This window comes from Hypomesus nipponensis, chromosome 7 (genome assembly GCF_054491055.1).
Source record: "Hypomesus nipponensis isolate SF chromosome 7, ASM5449105v1, whole genome shotgun sequence".
NCBI classification, from domain to species: Eukaryota; Metazoa; Chordata; class Actinopteri; order Osmeriformes; family Osmeridae; genus Hypomesus; species Hypomesus nipponensis.
The window spans coordinates 12309557-12329810 of NC_140367.1; the positions used below are offsets into that span (position 1 = coordinate 12309557).

General features: G+C 46.1%; 2 protein-coding genes across 5 annotated transcripts in view; both read left to right on the forward strand.

Annotated features, from left to right (window-relative positions):
- bltp3b (bridge-like lipid transfer protein family member 3B) overlaps positions 1–749 on the forward strand; it is a 35571-nt gene extending 34822 nt beyond the window's left edge. For all 3 annotated transcript variants that reach the window (XM_084701390.1, XM_084701388.1, XM_084701389.1), the window contains one exon: positions 315–749. The gene's annotated coding sequence lies outside the window, so the exon portion shown is untranslated. The remainder of the gene's footprint in view (positions 1–314) is intronic.
- A 1973-nt stretch (positions 750–2722) lies between these two features.
- anks1b (ankyrin repeat and sterile alpha motif domain containing 1B) overlaps positions 2723–20254 on the forward strand; it is a 184383-nt gene continuing 166851 nt past the window's right edge. Inside the window, exon 1 of one of the 2 annotated variants that reach the window (XM_084702070.1) lies at positions 2723–3347. In XM_084702070.1, coding sequence (XP_084558196.1) covers positions 3217–3347 — 131 coding nt within the window. In that variant the 5' untranslated portion in view covers positions 2723–3216. The remainder of the gene's footprint in view (positions 3348–20254) is intronic. The other variant, XM_084702071.1, reaches the window with a different exon arrangement.

The following is a 20254-nucleotide window of genomic DNA, read 5'->3' on the forward strand; positions in this document are numbered from 1 at the left end:
CAGGCACGTGCAAGCTGCCTGGCTATATACAGTCCTACGTGTGTGTGTGTGTGCGCGTGTGTGTCTATATCTGCATAACCTTTCTTTGTGTCATCTTACCTATACCTGCTGCTACTCTGTGCTGTGTGCTGCTGCGTGTAGGAGGAATCATCGGGCACCGTCTCCATGTTGAACCGAGAACAGTAGAAGGACACATGCTTTGCTGTCTGGAAATAACATGATTTGGCTCATCGCCTACATTATTGGCTACTTGCCCTTCCAATAGGATTGGTGTCATTCATTGTTGTTGTTGTTTGTTTTTTTTTTATAACCAGGAACTACTCTTGGATTTAGACGAGTCCTATCCCCAGTTGATAGTCCAGTCTAGTCCAGCTGAATGTCTCTCCCAGCTTCCCGGTCTCTTTGCTGTTTTGTACATCCATCCATAGAACACAAGTAGTTATCTGCACAACTACAGCAGCAAGACTTGAAATGGAAAGGGTGGAGGATAAATTAAAAAAACTTGATTGTACTTAAACATTTATATATGAACTCTTTGGGAGTTTGCTCCCCCTCCCCTGTTCACCTACAATAAACCCCTCTCCATCGCAATACAGACTCATTTCACAATGCTCCTCCGCTTATCCAGGGAGCTCCGCCCCCGAGGCCCTAGCTCCGCCCCCGAGGCCCTGTGCAGAAAACCTTCTAATGTAATATGTCTGTCAGAAGCTGCTGAATTACTGAAGAAAAATAAAATGACATCCTATTAAGCCTGTCGCCTCTTTTTAATCCAAATGGTCTGCTCGTATCTCGTTGTTCAAGCTCTTGGGTTTGAAACTTGTTCTGTATGTTCTAGAACAGTGTTTCCCAACCCTGGTCCTCGGGACCCCCTGTCCTGTATGTTTTAGATGTTTCCCTGCTCCAACACACCTGATTCAAATGAATGGGTCGTTATCCACCTCTGCAGAAGCCTGTTAACGACCCAATCATTTGAATCAGGTGTGTTGGAGCAGGGAAACATCGAAAACACGCAGGACAGGGGGTCCCCGAGGACAAAGGTTGAGAACCATTGTTCACAATACATGTTTCCCTGCTTCAAACTCTCTTGATTCCAATGAAAGATAATTATTGTACTGTAGATCTTGATAATGACCAAATCATTTGAATGAGTCAAGTGTGTTGGAGCAGGGAAACGTTTAGGACAATGTTTCTTAACCTTGGTCTTCAGGGACCCCTGTATTGCATGTTTTTGATGTTTCCCTGCGCGAACACACCTGATTCAAGCGGATCATTGTGAAGCTCAGTAGAAGCCTGATAACAACAATTCATTTGAATCAGTGTTGAAGCCGGGGAAAGAACAGAGCATACAGGACAGTGGGCTTTGAGGACCAGAGTTGGAGATCATTAAATGTTCTAAATGGGAAAAAGTTCAATCTTTATATAAACCCAGTCATACTTGTTCCATGGTTTTACAAAACAAAGGCAGGAGTAAAGGAGCCCATTGCAGTACTGACGTTATTTTCCAACACTGCTCCAACACATTAAACTTCATTTTCACTAAGCCTATGAAGATATATGTACGTATAACTCTAGAACTTGAAATGTATTCATACAGTTAAAAAGACTTGCGAAACGTGTTCTCATCATCTTCATGCCTCATGTCTGCCCTGCCGGTTTTGTTGATTGTTGCTGACGAACAGAACAAGGCTGACACCTACAGGCAGGTGGGCAAGTATTGCAGATATCCACAGCAACAATGTCTAAATCCAGTGTGATAAAGGGTCCCTGTTGAAATGTGTTGCGGTGAAGTCGAGGAATTCATACGGATTTTGGTGCGTATCTGTCACGCGAATGTAGACTGCTAATCTCAGTACTCAATTATAAACACGGGATTATAATCTATATCAATTATAGAATACAGTGTAATCGAGAGAGGGAGGAGCATCTGTGTTGTGGGATGTGTTCATCTGAGTGCGACTGAAACGGACAAGAGAGAGGTTGTGGGAGAAAAACATTGGCTCATGAGATCAGTTTGAAGCTCTGGCACAGACAGAACACCGTGTCTGTGTCCAACGCCCAGCGGCTGTGCAGCTGTGTAGCGACCCTATTTCCTTTCTCTCCCCCCCCCCCCCCCCCCCCCCCCCTCCATCTTTCTTGTGGACGCGATCTTTTTAGTGGGCCATAGAATGCTAGGGCATACAGAATATTCCATCGTTTCCTAGATAACTAGGCATAACTAATAGGCCTGGGAAAATATAGTGGTTTATATCACAACATGCGCTGTTGGCAACCACAGAGTGCTCAGAGAGATGAACAGAGGGGGTGTGTCTCTTTCCAAGTCTGTCAATGGACAGCAAAAGCCTTTAAAAAACATAGACTCCGACGCGTTGCTTGTGTTGTTCATTCACATAAATGTACACAGACCACACAAGTCGGCTTTAAAGTGTTGTGTTTGTTTGACGTTAATTATCAGTGACATTCCCGAATGGACTGAAAAGGCAAAGCAAATGCCACCGTCCATTTCAAGTTGTTAAAATGGACACGCATCTAATGTTACATTAGGCTGAGTTTTTACATATCTTTTAAACAAATAGAAATGAGAAACAACATTCGAGATGTTTTCAACACACAAAGCCCTCGTCTCCCGTTGGAGTGAGAGGTTTGCCATCCACGCCCATACTGTAGCTACAGAGAGCGCTGTCCCTTGCCAAGGAGGAGCGCTCGGCAGCGAGTGCGGTTCGAGAGAAAAGTGGAGAGAGAGACTGGGATGCGTCTACTCGGTGGGAATAGACTACCAGCCAACAAAAGACACACACAGCTACTTTGAACACAAGAAAGTGTGGGTGCAGACTGAGGCGTAGAAAAAGAAACGGACAGAGGAGCCGAACCGGGATTTATAAGCAACCGGCTAGTTCGGGGTATCCTTGCATCGTTCCCTTTAAAAGCTGCACCAAACACTGATAGCGAAATTCGTTATCTACTGTTCTTCATTCTAACCTTCAATTCGAGAATGTACTAGGGTTGCAACTGACTCCTGCGAGTCAAATCTGCTCTGCAGCAATATACCCTAGCTACTGTTTTTCGCCGTTCAAAGATTGCCGTCTCCGGGAACATGCAGTAAAGGAAAACCGTCAAATGTGTTTCTGTGCGAGACAGTAACGGGGGGATCCCCATTGCCGTCAATTTCTCTGAATGAACCGTGTGGATTATAATTCCGTGATTTAAACTTCGGTCGGGATGGGGAAGGAACAAGAACTACTCGATGCCGCTCGGACGGGGAATGTCGTTCTGGTGGGGAAATTATTAAGTGGGAGAAAAGGAATACTGGGGACAGCCTCCGGTTCCATACCTTTGCCCAACCTACTAAGGTAAGCGACATCAACACGTCTATTGCTCTTGGTGTGTTAACAGTGGCTGTATATGGTCCTTCGACCCTGGGCAAAATGTAAAGCTTGTCTGTTGAGCGACTTAAGCCGTTATACAATGCTGAACCGTTAGATGAGAGAAATGCCACTTTATGACAACTTGAAATGTAACAGTGTCAGAGGCAATTATGGCTGCAGTGCACAACCTTGGCTGGTCAGTAATTTCCTCCCAGCCCAGTATTTCCCTCGGAGGCCAGTTACTGTCCGGCAGTCCATAGAATGTAGCTATGGTGAAATCTTGACAGCTGTCAAATTGTTGTGTAGCCTACTTTCACTGCGACATGATTAAATGACGGGCGTGGTGGCATTCTCTCAAGCCGAGAGAAGTTTTGGTTCATGTGAACCATGTTGGAAAACTGCCAATGTGTTTATAGGCCTATAAGGTGGCCTCTATATCTAAACCGAACAGGATGAACTGAGGCTTCATTGGCCATGCTCTTATACGAAGTTACATAAGCACTAGAAAACTCTGCAACTCATCATTATTATTCAGCTGTGTTGAATACGCTGTCTTGAATACAGTTAGCTTACAAAAGGGCAGTTTTCTGCAAGACGTACACATTGTGACGCGGGTTCGACTTTTCCCATCATTATTTCTTCCTGGGTGAGAACGGGCTGAGCCAGATAATTAGTTGGATCAAAGTCTAGGGCGTAGAGTCGATGCGCCGCCTCCGGCCGCAGGTTAAGGCTATATGTGCTCCGTAGCAGGGTGAGACTTAGCCCGAGGCAGGTTGAACCGTGTCCCGTTAAAAAGGAAACGGAGGTGATGTCTAGTGAAGGCTAGGTTAATTTAGAGCATGAGTATGTTATGCCTGATTTCCTGTGTGTGTCATATGTGGATGAGCACGCATATTTTACAATTTCAAACTGTTGGTGGTTCTTCAGGCTATTAAGTGTTGCTTTTTGGAGGTGGGTGTCTTTCTTCGGGGAAATGCAGCACTTTTCTCGTCAAGCCTTTATTGGGTCACGTTTATTGGTCCATGTAGTGATGTCTGTAAAACAGTGGGTGGGCCAATGACGGTCCAGCTGGTCTGGTCAAGGTCTTGTGAATACAGGCCTATCACCATTTAAAGTAAGTGTGTGTTTGTGTGGCTGCTAATTTAAGGCATGGCAGACTATCTGAATGCTGAATGCTCAAATGATGACGCACCAGTAGCTAATTGTCCACACATAGCTCGATGTCTGAATGATGTAGCCACCAGTGGCGACTCATCACATTTATGGAGACTGTGTCAACAAGGAGGTCAAAAAGCATTTGAGTGAGCAGGCTGATGTTATGGGAATATTCCCCTCCAAGTGGACTGCATATTTTCCCATCTTAAAGCCTTCAAGCGTTTCATAGCATTCCAAAGACGTGAGGCCCTTTTCAGTAGTTGGGCAGCTCAACACCCAACTGGGACACACAAACACACACGCACAAACACACACACACACACACGTATAAACACACACTTAAAAACAAAGGGGACGCAGATACAATTGTCCTGAGGCGCAAAGCCTCTGTGGTTTGTTGATGGTGAACAGGGCATGCAGACACACACACACACACGTGGAAAATCAATAGTAGATGATCTCATGCAGTTTAATGGGTCATATTTCCTATGAACTAGCTATAGATACTCCATTTAGAGGATAGTCTGTGCATCCTCAGTCTCTGGCTTCCATCCCATAATACTGATGATGATGATGAAGACAGATTTACAACGCTATTATCTTAGCTTACAGTTAACCCTATGGTGACTAGCAGGAACAATGGCAAAATGGTCACATATTGAGTTGGAGGACAGTCATTGTGATACCGGTGGTCACGCAAACTTCCATGGTTACTGACTTTGTGAATATAACCTGCTCGCTAGCAGGTTTTCCATAACAAACTGCATTTCTACCTATCCTCTCTCATTTTCTGAGCCTGATACAGTTGGCAGACATGGGGTGTCCTTTCCTGGTTCAGCCGACCAATTTCGAACACAATTTAATCGCTTAGTTATACATCGGGAGTCCCTGAACTGTTGTATTGTGGGTTAAGCAAGGGGAGTTTCTATAGCCTGGTGCATTGTGCGCATCAAGCTTGAAAGAAAAAAAAAAAAGGTAGATGAATGTGCCTGTGCCCACTAGAGTTTTATGTCCAACAACGCCTCTGTACAGCTGTGTTGTTTTTTTCCGGAATATGTATTCAGATTGACCATAAACACATGGTGTATCCTAGTATCGGAGCTCCATTGATGTTGTCTTTCAATAGTGCGCTTAACTCCGAGTGGACATCCCCCGAGTTGATTGGACAAATTCAAATCAGCTTTTCTGGAACCAAAAAGTCAGCGTTTCCCATTTTAGGGTAAATCAACTCAGAGTGAATTTGGGTTAGGTTCACAGCTTGTTGAACCCGCTTTCTGGAATACCCCCCACATGAGGGAAGGAAGTGGTTTGATGAGTTACCATGATATTGATGATGATGATGAAGACGATGACGATGATGGTGATCATGATGCTGTTGAGGCTTATGTATGGGTGAACAATGAAAAGGAGACTGAACACCAGGCAGAGGAGTCTTGCAGAGATATCCCAATAGCTTATTATAGTAGGCTCTCTCCCCCACTTATCAAGTGTCATCAAAGGGGTGTTCAAAACACACACACACACACACACACACACACACATGGAAATCCCCCTTTGAAGAGTGAGTGGGGCTGAGAATACACATGTCGTACGCCTTCTCAAACAAACAGTGCTGAAATGATGAGGTAGAAGGACACGTACGTACACACACACACGCTCGTCGGCTGTTTAAATTGGCACGTGGAGTCAGAGACGGCTTCTTCAGTGTTTATTTTCTGATGTGTTCTGCTGCTTGTTTTGGAGCCTGCAACCAACCAACCAACCTTGTACTCACAGGATGTAGCTGTGTTTGTGCGTGTGCAGCAAGTGTGTGTTTACGGCTCTGTATTTTCACACAGCGCTTCATGCTTTGCCATGGCGTAATGGGAGCTATGCACGTTGGAAATGCAAAAAAACGAAAGACAGCAAAATGTTTTCGTTTATTCATGGGAAAGTCTTGTCATATGAGGTCATGAATGTATTCTCTGAGGTGACATTTTTTTTTTACCTTAGTACAGTACATTGTGATCCTCAAAACCGCTTAAGTCTGGCTGGTGTGGTGTGGCGTGTGTGTGTGTGTGATAAACCCATCATTGTGAAAGCAAAATACCTTTAGTTAATGCGTGGCTGTGCAGTGTGTCTTTGTGAATGACTTGGCAACTAGTTGGTGTGCATGAAAAGAGAGAGTCAGAGGGATTGTGTGATCTGGATGTGTAGGAGTAGCGCAGACTCACCATTAAAAGGGGGGAGGAGTAGGAGAAGGGGGAGGAGCAGAGCAGATGGGTGGAGGTAAAGCAGTAGTCTGGGCATGTTGTTGACTGGGTCAGGGGTTAACTGTGGAGAATGTAAGTCACATTAAGTGTGGGAATGAAAGACACACACACACACACACACACACACACACACACACACACTTACAAACTGTGACTCAAGACCAACAACTTTCCAGTAAACATTTGAGAGATGTCATCAAAACAGACTCAAAGTTTTGCTGTACAGGGGGGTATTCCAGGTAGCGGCTTTAACAAACTGTTAGCCTCATCCTCTGCCAGGAACCTCGGGGTGACCATGGATGACGAGCTCTCCCTCACGGCCCACATTGCTGCGGTCTCCCGGTCGTGTAGATTCACCCTCTAAAACATCCGGAAGATCAGGAGATACCTGTCTGAGCACTCCACCCAGCTGCTAGTCCAAGCACTTGTCCTCTCCAAGTTGGACTACTGCAACTCGCCGCTCGCCGGTCTCTTCTTCTGACAATCGTCAGGTGGTCCCACCTCTAAAGAGCGCTGGTAGCTACTGGTAGTTCTATCCCCATGTGGCTACTTTTATTTACAAGCTTGTGTGGAACAGTCGGTTACACTGACATTAGGAGAATAATGAATAGAAAAGCTATTTGCACATTATGGTCCTGTTGAACAGAGCATGGATGCTGTACACAGTGAGATGTTCGTTAAATGGCAAGTGAATTATGCATGTGGAACTGTGGAATTTATTGTAATTTCATGAATTCCCAGTTACAAGTAAATGGGTTGTACAAACTGCATCTCATGAAGAAAGTACCAAAAACTGACCAAGAGATGGTGTACGCCTACTTGGGGCAAAATAATAAAGGCTAATCTCGAAATACATTTGCTGGAACACCAGTTACAGGACGGCACATGGTCACAGCTGAATCATGTAAATCATGTAGGAACAATAGCCGATAAAAATACTAATGGTTGGATTTCTATTTGTAGGCAATGAAGAAGACCAAATACAATTTCAATTATTTGTCTTTATTTCAGTGCCAAAAAGCATTTGGTCAGTTCTGAGTGCATGTGCACCGTCTTTAACATTGGGCTGAGAATTTTGATCAAAGAAATTATGAAGTGTGATGGGAAACGGTAACGTTATCCAAGGTATTCATCAGGGAATTAAAGCACATCGCACACGTCTTAAAATAATCTCCCAGTTTATAACGAAGCTCATTACATTTTATCTGAGCTCGGTCGGCTGAACCAGGAAAGGACACCCCATGTCTACCAACTGTATCAGGCTCAGAAAGTGGGAGAGGATAGGTAGAAATGCAGAGTTTGTTATGGAAAACCTGCTAGCGAGCAGGTTAGGTTCACAGAGTAAGTTACCACGGACCCTGACCAAAGGTTTTCGTTACCTCTCTTTCTGGAATGGAAAACCAGGACGCTTCACTAAACCCACTTTCTGGAATACCCCCCAGATTGTCAGAACACACAGGAGCCCTCAAACTCATCGACACATTGCTCCTGTCAGAGGTTGTGTGTGTGTGTGTGTGTGTGTGTGTGTGTGTGTGTGTGTGTGTGTGTGTGTGTGTGTGTGTGTGTGTGTGTGTGTGTGTGTGTGTGTGTGTGTGTGTGTGTGTGTGTGTGTGTGTGTGTGTGTGTGTGTGTGTGTGTGTGTGTGTGTGTGTGTAAGTGAGAGAGAGAGACCGAGAGAGATGGTAAGAGAATGTGGTGGTTGTTGGTGTACGTGAAGAGTTGGGAGTGTTGGGAGAGAAGAAGTCATTATAGGGGAATGGCTTTGAATGTGTGTGTGTGTGTGTGTGTGGGTGTTGGCATCAAAGCATGTCTGGGACTAAGGCTAATCAGTAGTTGAGGAAGGTGTGTGTGTGTGTTGCAATCGAACTCTCAGAGGTTGCTTACATCTCCATTAGGGCCAGGGCCAAGCTCTGTTGCTGCACCCTGCCAAGACACTGAGACCAACAGATGAAGCCAAGTCAGCACACACACACACACACTCGTGCGCACACACACACACGCAGAGTACAAGCTGTCTTGATCTGCATCTATCAGTATCTTACTTTCGGACTGTCTGTCTCTTTCTCCCTATCTCTTCTTTTCTTTTGTTTAAACATAATTAATCTCATTTTTAAGGGGCTCTCATCAAGAAGGGCAGCTGCATTGCGGGGTTTGTTCATAACGAACGATCAACGTAAACTGCATGTGTGAGTTATGGACCATGCAACCACTTTATAACTTTCCTTCCTTCCTCTCTTCGTCTTTCTCTCTCTTTCTCTCTCTCGCTCACTCTGCTTTTCACTGTCTCTCTCTCTTTTCCGCACTCTTGCCCAGTCTCTCTGTCTCTCTCTGTCTCTCTCTGTCTCTCTCTCTCTGTCTCTCTCTCTCTCTGTCTCTCTCTCTCTCTGTCTCTCTCTCTCTCTCTCTCTCTCTCTTTCTCTCCCTGTGTGTTTACTGGTCAGACTGTCAAACCCTCTCTTGCCCTCTGTCCTTCACCCACACTCCACACATGCTTCTCTGTCTCTCTGTCTCTGTGTGTCTCTCACTCACACACACACACACACACACACACACACACACACACACACACACACACACACACACACACACCGAGACAGCTATCCAGTCTCTCTCTGTCACTCTTTATCATTGACTCCTCCATCTTTGGCTCCTCCATCTTTGACTCATCCTCTTGCTCAGTATGTTATCTTTCTCTCCTTCTCTCTCTCCCATGTCCTGTCTCTCCGTTTCTCACTTTAGTTTCTGCTGTGGTGTCTGTTTCATAAATAAGACTATAATACACACAAACACACAGTGTCTTACCCATGATAGTTATTTCTATTATGTTGACAAATACATCACTGCTGACTCAGTGTTTGGAATTTTCTGAAATCAATCTACCAGTTAGGCTATCACTTGCCCTTGCCTATTCTTAATTTTAGTATGAGTACAATAGAAGTGATTATGCATCGTGTCTATAGACATACCAGCCAGTACATAGTCGGTTCTTAAGCTGGTAGTTAAATCCGTTTTTTAGATTTTGTCATCAAGGTTGAAGGAGAGGAGGTTGGAGGGAAGTTAAGGATTCCTTTTAGCAGTATTGGGATGCAGCCCAAGAGATAAGTGTGAGGTCTAGGCTGTCATGGTAATCTAAGGGGCTGTGACCCCTACATAACAGAAGTAGTGTTGGAGGCACACACACACATTCCAACCCATCCAAAATGTTTTTTTATGCCATGATAGATGAAGGCAACTTAATGAAACGAGTCTTTGAAGATTCCTTCTATGGTGTAGAGAGCTTGAGCCAGGGCAAGACAAGACAGGGCTTAATAGAACCACTTAGTCAAACTCTTACTTTCCACAGTTTGAACAACTGGTGAGTGTTGCTATTTTAATTTCAGCCACAGAATGTTACAATGTTAACATTCTGTAACGTCACAATGTTAATCCTCCAGTTCTTCGGAGCTGGTCAGGACAGCTGTAAGGACATAAATCTATTGAAGGAAGCATTGCAGCATGGGTATTGGTACTGGTATGTGAAGCAGGGTATTGATGAGAGGGTGTGTGTGTGTGTGTGTGTGGTGGCAGCGATAAGCAGTCTCTGGCCCAGCAGTAGTGACATTGCTCAGAAGCCATTTTTGTCGTCTGTGACATTTGCAGTCTCCAGACAGCTTCCATTCTGACAAAAGAGACTGGACAAGAGGTTAGAGTCACTTGGCAAGGGTGTGTGTGAGAGATAGAGAGAAGGTATAAGAAGAGACTTTCTCTGAGAACGGTACCATCATTTGGATGAACAGTGTCAGGACGGAAAACCCTGAGATCTTGACTGGAACCTTCCGTCCTTGATGACAGAGCACTGGTGATATGCTGTAACTTGCTCTTTGTTTCCACTTTGTGCACACACACACACCTTTGTGACCCCCACCCCCCCCTTCATGATGTTTCTGAAGGACTCCACAGGAACAAAAAGAGTAATAACACATTGTGTGTGTGTGGACACTTACATAAGCGTGGATATGTGTGTGCACAGGTCTGACATATCACTGTTTACACTTGTCTTTCTGAGACTACTTCCTTGAAAAGGACATTTTGCTGTGTGTGAATGATGAACACTGAATGGGTGTGTGTGAGTATCGTGATGTCGTGGGAGCGACGAAGAGAGATGGATTCGTCTCCTCCGTCCCGCTGATGACGCTCACTTCGTTCCCACGGTAATTGATTCCCTATCCGCCCGTTTCTCGTTCGCAGTCGGAACGTGAGCAGAGAAACCAGGAAATGAATTAGGCTGAGCGATGGCCCTAATGGGCCATATGTCCCAAGAGGCTGAGCTTGACGCCAACAAATTGCCCTCCAAAATATTCGAGTCACACACTCGGAACGGAATAAAGAAAAGAAATGGCTAAACTGCTCGACTAAAATATATACTCAAGATGCAGTACAGTGCTTCACTGACAATTAGCATGTCCTCAAAGACATCCTTTCTTCCTCCCTCCCTCTCTCAACAACATGAACCCCCTTCTCTGGGTCTCGCGCTACTCAAGGTGGAATACATGAAAAATGAGCCCTTTTAAAAAGGGTATCAAATATTCATCGTCCTCTTGACTGCAATGAGAAACAGAATATGAATCATTCTATGTCAAATACAGCAGTGCTCGTTGCTTCTCTTATCCAGGACTCCGAACCTGAAATTTGAAACCTAACTTGTCAAGCACGAATAGAACTTCCTATTGCAATTTTATGTTTCGTACATATTTATCTAAACTTTGCTGAATACCTGCCACTGTCTCATGCTTCAACTTGAGTTTCACGGATTAAAAAAAGAAAGATCCGGAAAATAAGCAGAGAAAGAATGGAGGGATGAAAAGGGTGTCTGGGGGAATGACGCCCGAGCTTTCCGACAGACAGTGACGAGTTTACAGAGACGAAGAGGGGAAGAGACGGAGGGATGGAGGGGTGGAGAAGTGAAGGTGTAGTGTATCAGCGCCTGAGGCTGTGACGAGCCTGGATATCTCACACCTGCTCACCCCGGGGGTGGGGGTGGGGGGGGGGAGGGAGGGAGGGAGAGTGGGAAATTACTCTCTCTTGCTCCTCTCTCTCTCTCTCTCTTTCTTACTCTCTTTCTCACCTCCCCTTTCTCTCTTTTTCTCCCTCTCTCTTTTCCTTTCCCATTCTCTATTTCCATCTCCTATATTTATATATTTATTTATATTCTCTTATTCACCCCCCCACCCTCCCACGTTTCCTCTACGTCTCTCCTCTCTCCACCCCCCCCCCATCTTCCCTTTTCCTTGTCGTTAACTAGCTCCCATCATTCCTCTTCCTCCCTCTCCTTCTCTCTCTCTCAGGATACATTGAGGGTGGAGGAGGTATGTTGACTAAGCGTGCCTGAAGCCTTCACACCAGAATAGAGCAGCTGGGAGTCCACCCTTTAATTCCTCTTCTCCCCTTCACGCCTGGCTGGCTGGTGGGCTTTCTATCTCTGTCTGTCTGTCTGTCTTTCTGTCTGACTGTTCACCTGGCTTGCCACCTGTCTGTCTGGCAGTGTTCCTGGCTGGCTATCTAGCTCTCCTTCAAGGCTGCTGAGTGTGATCTGTCTGTCTGTCTGTCTGTCTGTCTGTCTGTCTGTCTGTCTGTCTGCCTCTTTGTCTGTGTCCTTCTGTCTGAGTCTGTCTCTTTGTTTGGTCTGCCGACCAATATGTGTGAGCTGTGGTAGCCCTCCACCCTCCTTTCCCTCCCTCTCTCCGTTCCCCGATCTCTACCCCTCCCTCAATCCAAGGTGTTTGAAACTGGTCTCTCTGTCCTGTGCTACAGGTCATCAGGGAGATTAGTCATTTTATGTTGTTCGCTACTAATGTGTGTGTGTGCCTTGAAGGCTGATGTTGTGATCATCAGAAAACATTAGAGACATTGTAGAGGTACATGGTCCTACACCCTGCTGTCCCTGACACACAAACATACACACGTTTTCATTGATTACATATTTGAAATAACATGCATGGACAAACACATACATTAGGCATCGATGGACCCTAGTTATTGTCGTGTTCTGTGTGTGTGTGTGTGTGTGTGTGTGTGTGTGTGGTGAGAGGCAGGGAATGGAAAGGGGAACGACGGGGGGGGAATGAGGAGGAGTAGTGGGGAAAACCAATTATGAGCCTGATAACAGCCAGGGTATGGATTTTCTTCTGGGCCTAGGGCCAGACCTCTTAAATAGGCCTACCTCTCTCTCTCTCTCTCTCTCTCTCTCTTGCTCTCTCTCTCGCTCTCTCTCGCTCTCTCTCGCTCTCTCTCGCTCTCTCTCTCTCTCTCGCTCTCTCTCTCTCTCTCTCTCGCTCTCTCTCGCTCTCTCTCGCTCTCTCTCTCTCTCTCTCTCGCTCTCTCTCTCTCTCGCTCTCTCTCGCTCTCTCTCGCTCTCTCTCTCTCTCTCTTGCTCTCTCTCTCTCTCTCTCTCTCTCTCTCTCTCTCTCTCTCTTGCTCTCTCTCTCTCTCTCTCTCTCTCTCTCTCTCTCTCTCTCTCTCTCTCTCTCTCTCTCTCTCTTGCTCTCTCTCTCTCTATCTATCTCTCTCTCTCTCTCCCGCTCTTTCTTTCTCACCCTCTCCCTCTTCTTTTCCTTTCTACATTTAAATTCAAATGTGAAAGCTTTATTGACATGATAGAAAATCCAGTGTTACTGAATTAATATGAAGTTCAGAGTGTCCATCCTATGTGTGTGTTTGTGTGTGGTGGGGTGTGGGGTGGGGAAGGGGGGGGTTGTGGGGTTGAGAAGTGGGAAGGGGTGTCCGTGTGTTTCCCTGTGTGTACAGTATAAGTGGGGTGGGGGTCTCCGAATGTCTGGGGAGTTTGTCTAAGGACAGAAGATCAGAGGTCTGTCGGTACCTGTGGGTGAGATAAGACCAGACGAGGACCTTTCATCAACAACAACACTGTGTGCGTGACTGCAGTACAACTGCGTTATCTAATCTGCATTGTCATGTTGGGAAGGGAGGGGCTGGGGTGTTTGCGCGTGTGTGTATGTGCGTGTCCCAAAGTTGTAGCTCTTTGCCCACTGTCATAAGTCTGTGTGTGTGTGTGTGTCTTTATTTACAAACTGTGCTTATCACAAGTAATAAAAATGCTACAAAAACACGACTAATTGCTGCCCACAAATGTACCCACGCGACAGTTCTGATAAAGTCAGATTGTCAAGTGGCTGCAATGGTTGCTAGGCGGCCGACGGTTCAAGTGGTTGTCAAAGTTCGCGACGACGTGTTGCTGAACTGATGTGCGCGAGCGATTCAAAATATAAACCATGAACACCCCAGCAGATGCTCCTCACCACTGTGTTCAAACAGGTGGCACTAATAGCACACACACACCATAATGCACTAGAATAAGACAAAAAGATCATCCCACGCAATGTGGACACACACACATGCCAAGGAGCAGTGGAACACACACACACACATGCCAAGGAGCAGTGGAACACACACACACATGCCAAGGAGCAGTGGAACACACACACACACATGCCAAGGAGCAGTGGAACACACACACACACACATGCCAAGGAGCAGTGGAACACACACACACACATGCCAAGGAGCAGTGGAACACACACACACACACATGCCAAAGAGCAGTGGAACACACACACATGCCAAGGGGATGAATGAGTCTTTGCCTTTCACCCCACCCTGCTGCCGGGAGCAGAGTCCAGCCACCTCAGTCCAGGGCCCAGTCCAAGTGCTCACCCAGGGCCCAGTCCAAGTGCTCACCCAGGGCCCAGTCCAAGTGCTCACCCAGGGCCCAGTCCAAGTGCTCACCCAGGGCCCAGTCCAAGTGCTCACCCAGGGCCCAGTCCAAGTGCTCACCCAGGCCTTGGTCATGGTCAGCAGAGCCAGAAGAATAATGTGCTTTGGTCCCCCTGTGCCTGTTCCCAGGGTGCGTCCCCTTCAATGGGACCCCTACAGTGGGACCCCTACAGTGTGCACCCTACAGTGTGCACCCTACAGTGTGACCCTATTGTAACCCTACGGTGTGACCCTACACCCTGTGACCCTGGTGTGAACCGACCTAAACCTGAGTTTATGCACTACATGTTCCTTCAGGCTACTTGTGTGCAGCACAATCATGTATGTGGGAGAGAGGGAGAGAGAGACAATAGAATAAGGCCAGAGAATGCCAGTCGATGTTGCGACTGGCTCTAATAGAGCCAGTGACCCATATTAATCTCTCTCTCTCTCTCTCTCTCTCTCACACACACATCTTTTCAATGTGCTCAAATGTGACGCTGTGAATGCATATTGCATTATGCCTTGTCATATATGGCCTTTTGAAAATCATTGAAACGTTTGAAGTCAAGATGAAAGACAACTTTTCTTTCCTTCGGATTGTGAGAGAGGAGATCTGTGTTTTAAATTGCACCCGACTCTGCTCTTCGTGTCCTTGAGTGTGTGTGTGTGTGTGTGTGGGATGTGATTTACAACATGAGGTGTCCATTGCATTGCCTGCATCATTAGTGAGTAAGTGTCAGTGTTAATTAATGTGTCCCTCTTCATCTTCGCTGTTGTGCTCGCCTCTCTCCCTCTCCCTTCATGCCTCTGTCATCTTCATCTCCTCCTCCTTGTCTTTTTGCTGAAGTTGGCTTCCCAGAAGTCTTTATTCTTCGACCCCTCCCGGTCCTCCCTCTCTTCCTCCCCCTCCTTCTCCTCACCCATTCCATGTCTGTCTGTCTTTGCTGAGTCACTCAGGGGTCTGATTCTCTCTGGCTCTCTCTCTCTTACTCACCCCTCTCTCTCTCTCTCCACCTCTTTTTCTCTCTTATTCTCTTTCCCCACGCCCTCAATCTCTCTCTCCCCTCCTTCCATCTCTCCTCTGGGGGTGCTTGTTTTAGAGAGTCATAAAGTCTGACTGTAAAAGGGTTTTCTGCAATGGACACTTGACCCCTCCCACCTCCCCCTGATATTCTATACAGACTCTCCTGTTTTCTCCACAGGCCAATGACATTTAGACACACACACACGCGCGAGCGCACACTCACACACACACACACACACAAACTAACACACTCACACACTGATGGCCGGTGAGGAAATGCATGTGTGCAATAGCAGCAAAACTGGTTTCGGTGGTTTTGCTCAGTCTTCTAAACCTCAAATCGAATCGTTGTTTAAGAACAAGCACACACAGACACATATACACACACACACACACACGTTTTAGTTGAGGCAGCCGTTAAAGGCACTGTGGTGAATATATTAGTTTAAATGTCAGTGGTATTTCAGAGTCGGTTGGCTGCTCACTGACCCTGAGAAAGAACACCACCGCAGAAGAGGGCGGGAGGACAGGAGGAGGGAAGGAATTCTCTTATTTGTTTTTCTTTTGTCCAATCCATCCAATTCACTTTAATCCAGCTGATTCATCCTTCTCTCCTTTGAAGAACAGCCTTTTACAGTCACACTAAATTCTTAAGGTCTGCACCAAGAACATCAATTATAATCAGTATGTGCTGGGGTAGTACGAATGACACGCAGCTATGACAAAAGTTGATTTATATCTCATTTGAATATTTAAAAACGTTTCTGTTAGGCCAGTCAATTTGAGTATAACCGTGGAACTCTCCAGCAGATTGACTGGGTGCCGGTAGCTTCCGCCGCGCTCCCACGAGGCGAGGGGGTATCAGGTCATGTATGGTGCTGTGACCGGAGGAGTGTGGTGCTGCCAGTTACACAAACCTGATTATCCCACAATACCCTTTTTCCAAAATGCTAATAACTTAGTTTGAGCCTATTTGGCTTACTCAGAGGGTCAAATGAGTATTTGGAGCTTAAATAAGGGGGAGGAGGGGAGAAGGGGTATATTCTATAGCACCAGCTAAGAGAATTCCCCCATGAACGTTTATGATTTCTTTATTATTTAGAACTGTTACTGAATTTTACATTTTACGTTTAAGATTCTTATATGTTTATCGTATGCACCTTCCTGCCATAGTAAATTCCTTGTTTGTGTGAACTTACTTGGCGGATAAAGCTTTTTTGATTCTGATGATGATGTTCAGGCCTCAAAGTTCTTTAGTGTGTGTGTGTGTTTTTTTTCCCATTTTGTTTCTGCCACTCTGCGTAATGTGTGGGGGATTTTTGATGAGTATTTGTTTCTGTGTGTGTTTACCCAGTGTTCTGTCTCTGAACTCCAGACTGGAACCCCCTCCTCCAGTCCCCTGTGTCTGGCTGGGTTCGAAATAGCCATGGGAAAGCAGGAGAGAGCTGCATTACACAGACTGGACTACATCACACCATGTGTTCTCTCTCTCTCTCTCTCTCTCTCTCTCTCTCTCTCTCTCTCTCTCTCTCTCTCTCTCTCTCTCTCTCTCTCTCTCTCTCTCTCTCTCTCTCTCTCTCTCTCTCTCTCTCTCTCTCTCTCTCTCTCTCTCTCTCTCTCTCTCTCTCTCTCTCTCTCTCTCTCTCTCTCTCTCTCACTCCCTCTAGCTTTTTCGTTCGTTCTTTCTGTCTCTGTCTTTCTGTCTCTTCCTCTACCTCTCTCTTGCTTAATCTGTCTGCATCTCTTTCCTTTAGTCACATTGCTGCATCTTTCTCTGTAGTAATCGAGTGGCCCGGCCTTCTCTCTTTCTCTGTAGTAATCGAGTGGCCCGGCCTTCTCTCTTTCTCTGTAGTAATCGAGTGGCCCGGCCTTCTCTCTTTCTCTGTAGTAATCGAGTGGCCCGGCCTTCTCTCTTTCTCTCCCTCTCTGTATGGAGTGGCTTCAACTAGCCATAAGAGAAATATCAAAGAGACACTGTAAAACAGTTATCTTTTCATTTCAAAGTTTCATTACTTTACAATGTTAGTAGTAATAGATTATTTACGTATACAGTATGTGCGTGACGGGTGAGAAATATTTCTCAGACTGCACTTTCTGTGTGGGCGGATGTAGGTGTCTGTGTGTGTGTGGTCAACGATACTCTTGGTTGTTCAAGCCAGGATTGCCATTAGCTTGCTTTGCTCTGATTTGCTTGGTCACTCTGGTCACTTTTTCTCTCCTTCTTTCTCTCTCTCTCTTTCTTTGTCTCTTGAACACACACTCAACGATCAATACTGCTGTTCTATCTGTATCAACGGTCATACGGACAGGGCATCAGCCCTTGGCCTTTAACAGACATGCATTGTGGCCTGTGCAATATTATCTTCAACTCCTTGTGCTGTGTGTGTGTGTTTGGGGGGGTTGGGAGGGGGGTGGAGAAGGGAGACGCAGTGAGACGGGAGAGGAATAAAAGGACCAGAGGGAGATGGGTAGGGAGGGAGAGGTATAGAGTGAGAATGAAAAACAGAAACGAAGTGTAAGAGAGACTTTCTCTTGCTTCAGTCTTTGTATCTTTGACATGGTGTCATTTAGCCACTCATTGACGTGTGTGTGTGTGTGTGTGTGTGTGTGTGTGTGTGTGTGTGTGTGTGTGTGTGTGTGTGTGTGTGTGTGTGTGTGTGTGTGTGTGTGTGTGTGTGTGTGTGTGTGTGTGTGTGTGTGTGTGTGTGTTGTATCATCCCAGTCCACTCTTGCTCGGTCAATAATCAGATCTCTTCTGTGGGGATTCACGTGACGACTCACTTCTCATCATCAGTGATGAGCTCACGGAGGTCAGAAGACACAGACAGCTGTTCTGGCATCAGATTTCCCCCCATTGCTTACACTGCATCCACAGTTCTAAACCAGAAACAAACTGATACCAGACACTGGACTTACTTTTCTTGTCATTCCTTGGAATCCTGTATTCTGTACAATTAGAGTTCAGAGAGTTTCCTGTTTGTTTTGTAAAGTTTGTAAGTATTGTGTTTTTGTGTGGGCAGCAGCCATATTGTCTGTTGTTCTTAAAATAGATTTTATATCTGCCCAGTTCCACATGAATATTCAAGTCTATAACTTCGGAATATAACTTGGGGAGGGTGGAGAAGGGTTGCAGGCTGTCATGGCTGTTTCAGAAATCTGAAACAATTTTTTTCCCCCATACATAATTGAGACTCTCCTAAGCCTATAGATGTCATGTGGTCTGAGCTGACTGGCTGAGGACATTGCCCTCTCCAGCACCTGCTGGTCTTGGCTCATGTGCACCCCCCCCCCCCCACCCCTCCTTCTGTTTTCCTGGAACCTTGATTGTGACTTCCTACTTGGACCACATGTCAATCACGACACCGTTCCCACGGCAACCTAATCTCTCTCTGGGAGGCAGGAACAATTTGTCCGTACAACTTCTCTCTCTCTCTCTCTCTCTCTCTCTCGATGTCTTTCTCTCCCTCTCTCCCCCCAAAATGCAGACTCCATCAGGCTACAGAGATTAGACTGAGCAGGGCCAAAGACCCAGCTCTGCGGAACAGCCAACAGCTATGCGGAGGGAGGGAGGGAGGGAGGGAGGGAGGGAGGGAGGGAGGGAGGGAGGGAGGGAGGGAGGGAGGGAGGGAGGGAGGGAGGGAGGGAGGGAGGGAAAAGAGGAGGGAGCAGGACAAACGGATGAATGGACGTGTGAAACGTTTAGAGGAAGAGAGGGACACAGTCAGGTGCACTGGAGAAAAAAAAACGAGCTAGAGTTATACGGAGGTTAAATTATGGACCAAGAAATATGGCTTGTGTTTAGAATAGCTTCTTTCGTGGTTGTTAGTGGTAGTGGTTAGAGTGTTACAGCATTGGCAAGCGTGTTTGTGTGTTATTTAGAGACTGGCCCTTCAAAGTGATGCTAGGATCATGTAGAAGAAAAGAGACGGCTCTCTTCAAGCCAAATGAATCGTGTGTGTGTGTGCGTGTGTGTGTGCGTGTGCCTGGTAATGACTACAAAGCGTTGTTTGATAACTACTGAGTACCAAACCATAAAAGTCAATAGAGTTTGAAAGTGCTGTTCAAGACATCAGTCAATATGAAACGTGGGCTGATGTGTAAACTAATATTAAGGATACTGGACCCATCCTGAATTTGCCAAGCCAAAGTCTGATCCTATTTAAAATTTGACTAAAATAAACTTGGTCTTTCAAAAATGATCTTTGTAATTTTTTGCTCTCCTTTCTTCCACTTGACACTCTCTCTCTCTCTCTCTCTCTCTCTCTCTCTCTCTCTTTCTCTCTCCCCCTTATGTCATGCTGATATGATGGAGTGGTTTTTCCCATGGCTCTGACACTGGAGCAGACACACACACAAACACCTTCCTCCTGCCTGGCTGCTGCCACCCTGGCCCTCAGGAACTGATTTCCCTGATCCTGATGCTCCAACAGCGAGGATTCGGAGTGCAGGTCAGGGGCGGGGTTCGGCCTTGTCTCCCAGAGAGCCAACGAGGTCAGGAAAGGACAGGAAGAAGGGACCATCACTAGCCCCACCCACCCATTTGTCTACCTTTTATATCGCTACAAAGATCCTGGAATATAATATACAATTTATGCATATACTGTATAGGCTACTGTAGACACAGTATATACATATATTGCTTACAATTACTAGTATTACGGTGCAGCGACGCAAATCGGTTGCCATTGCTCGCCTTCCCACAGTGCACC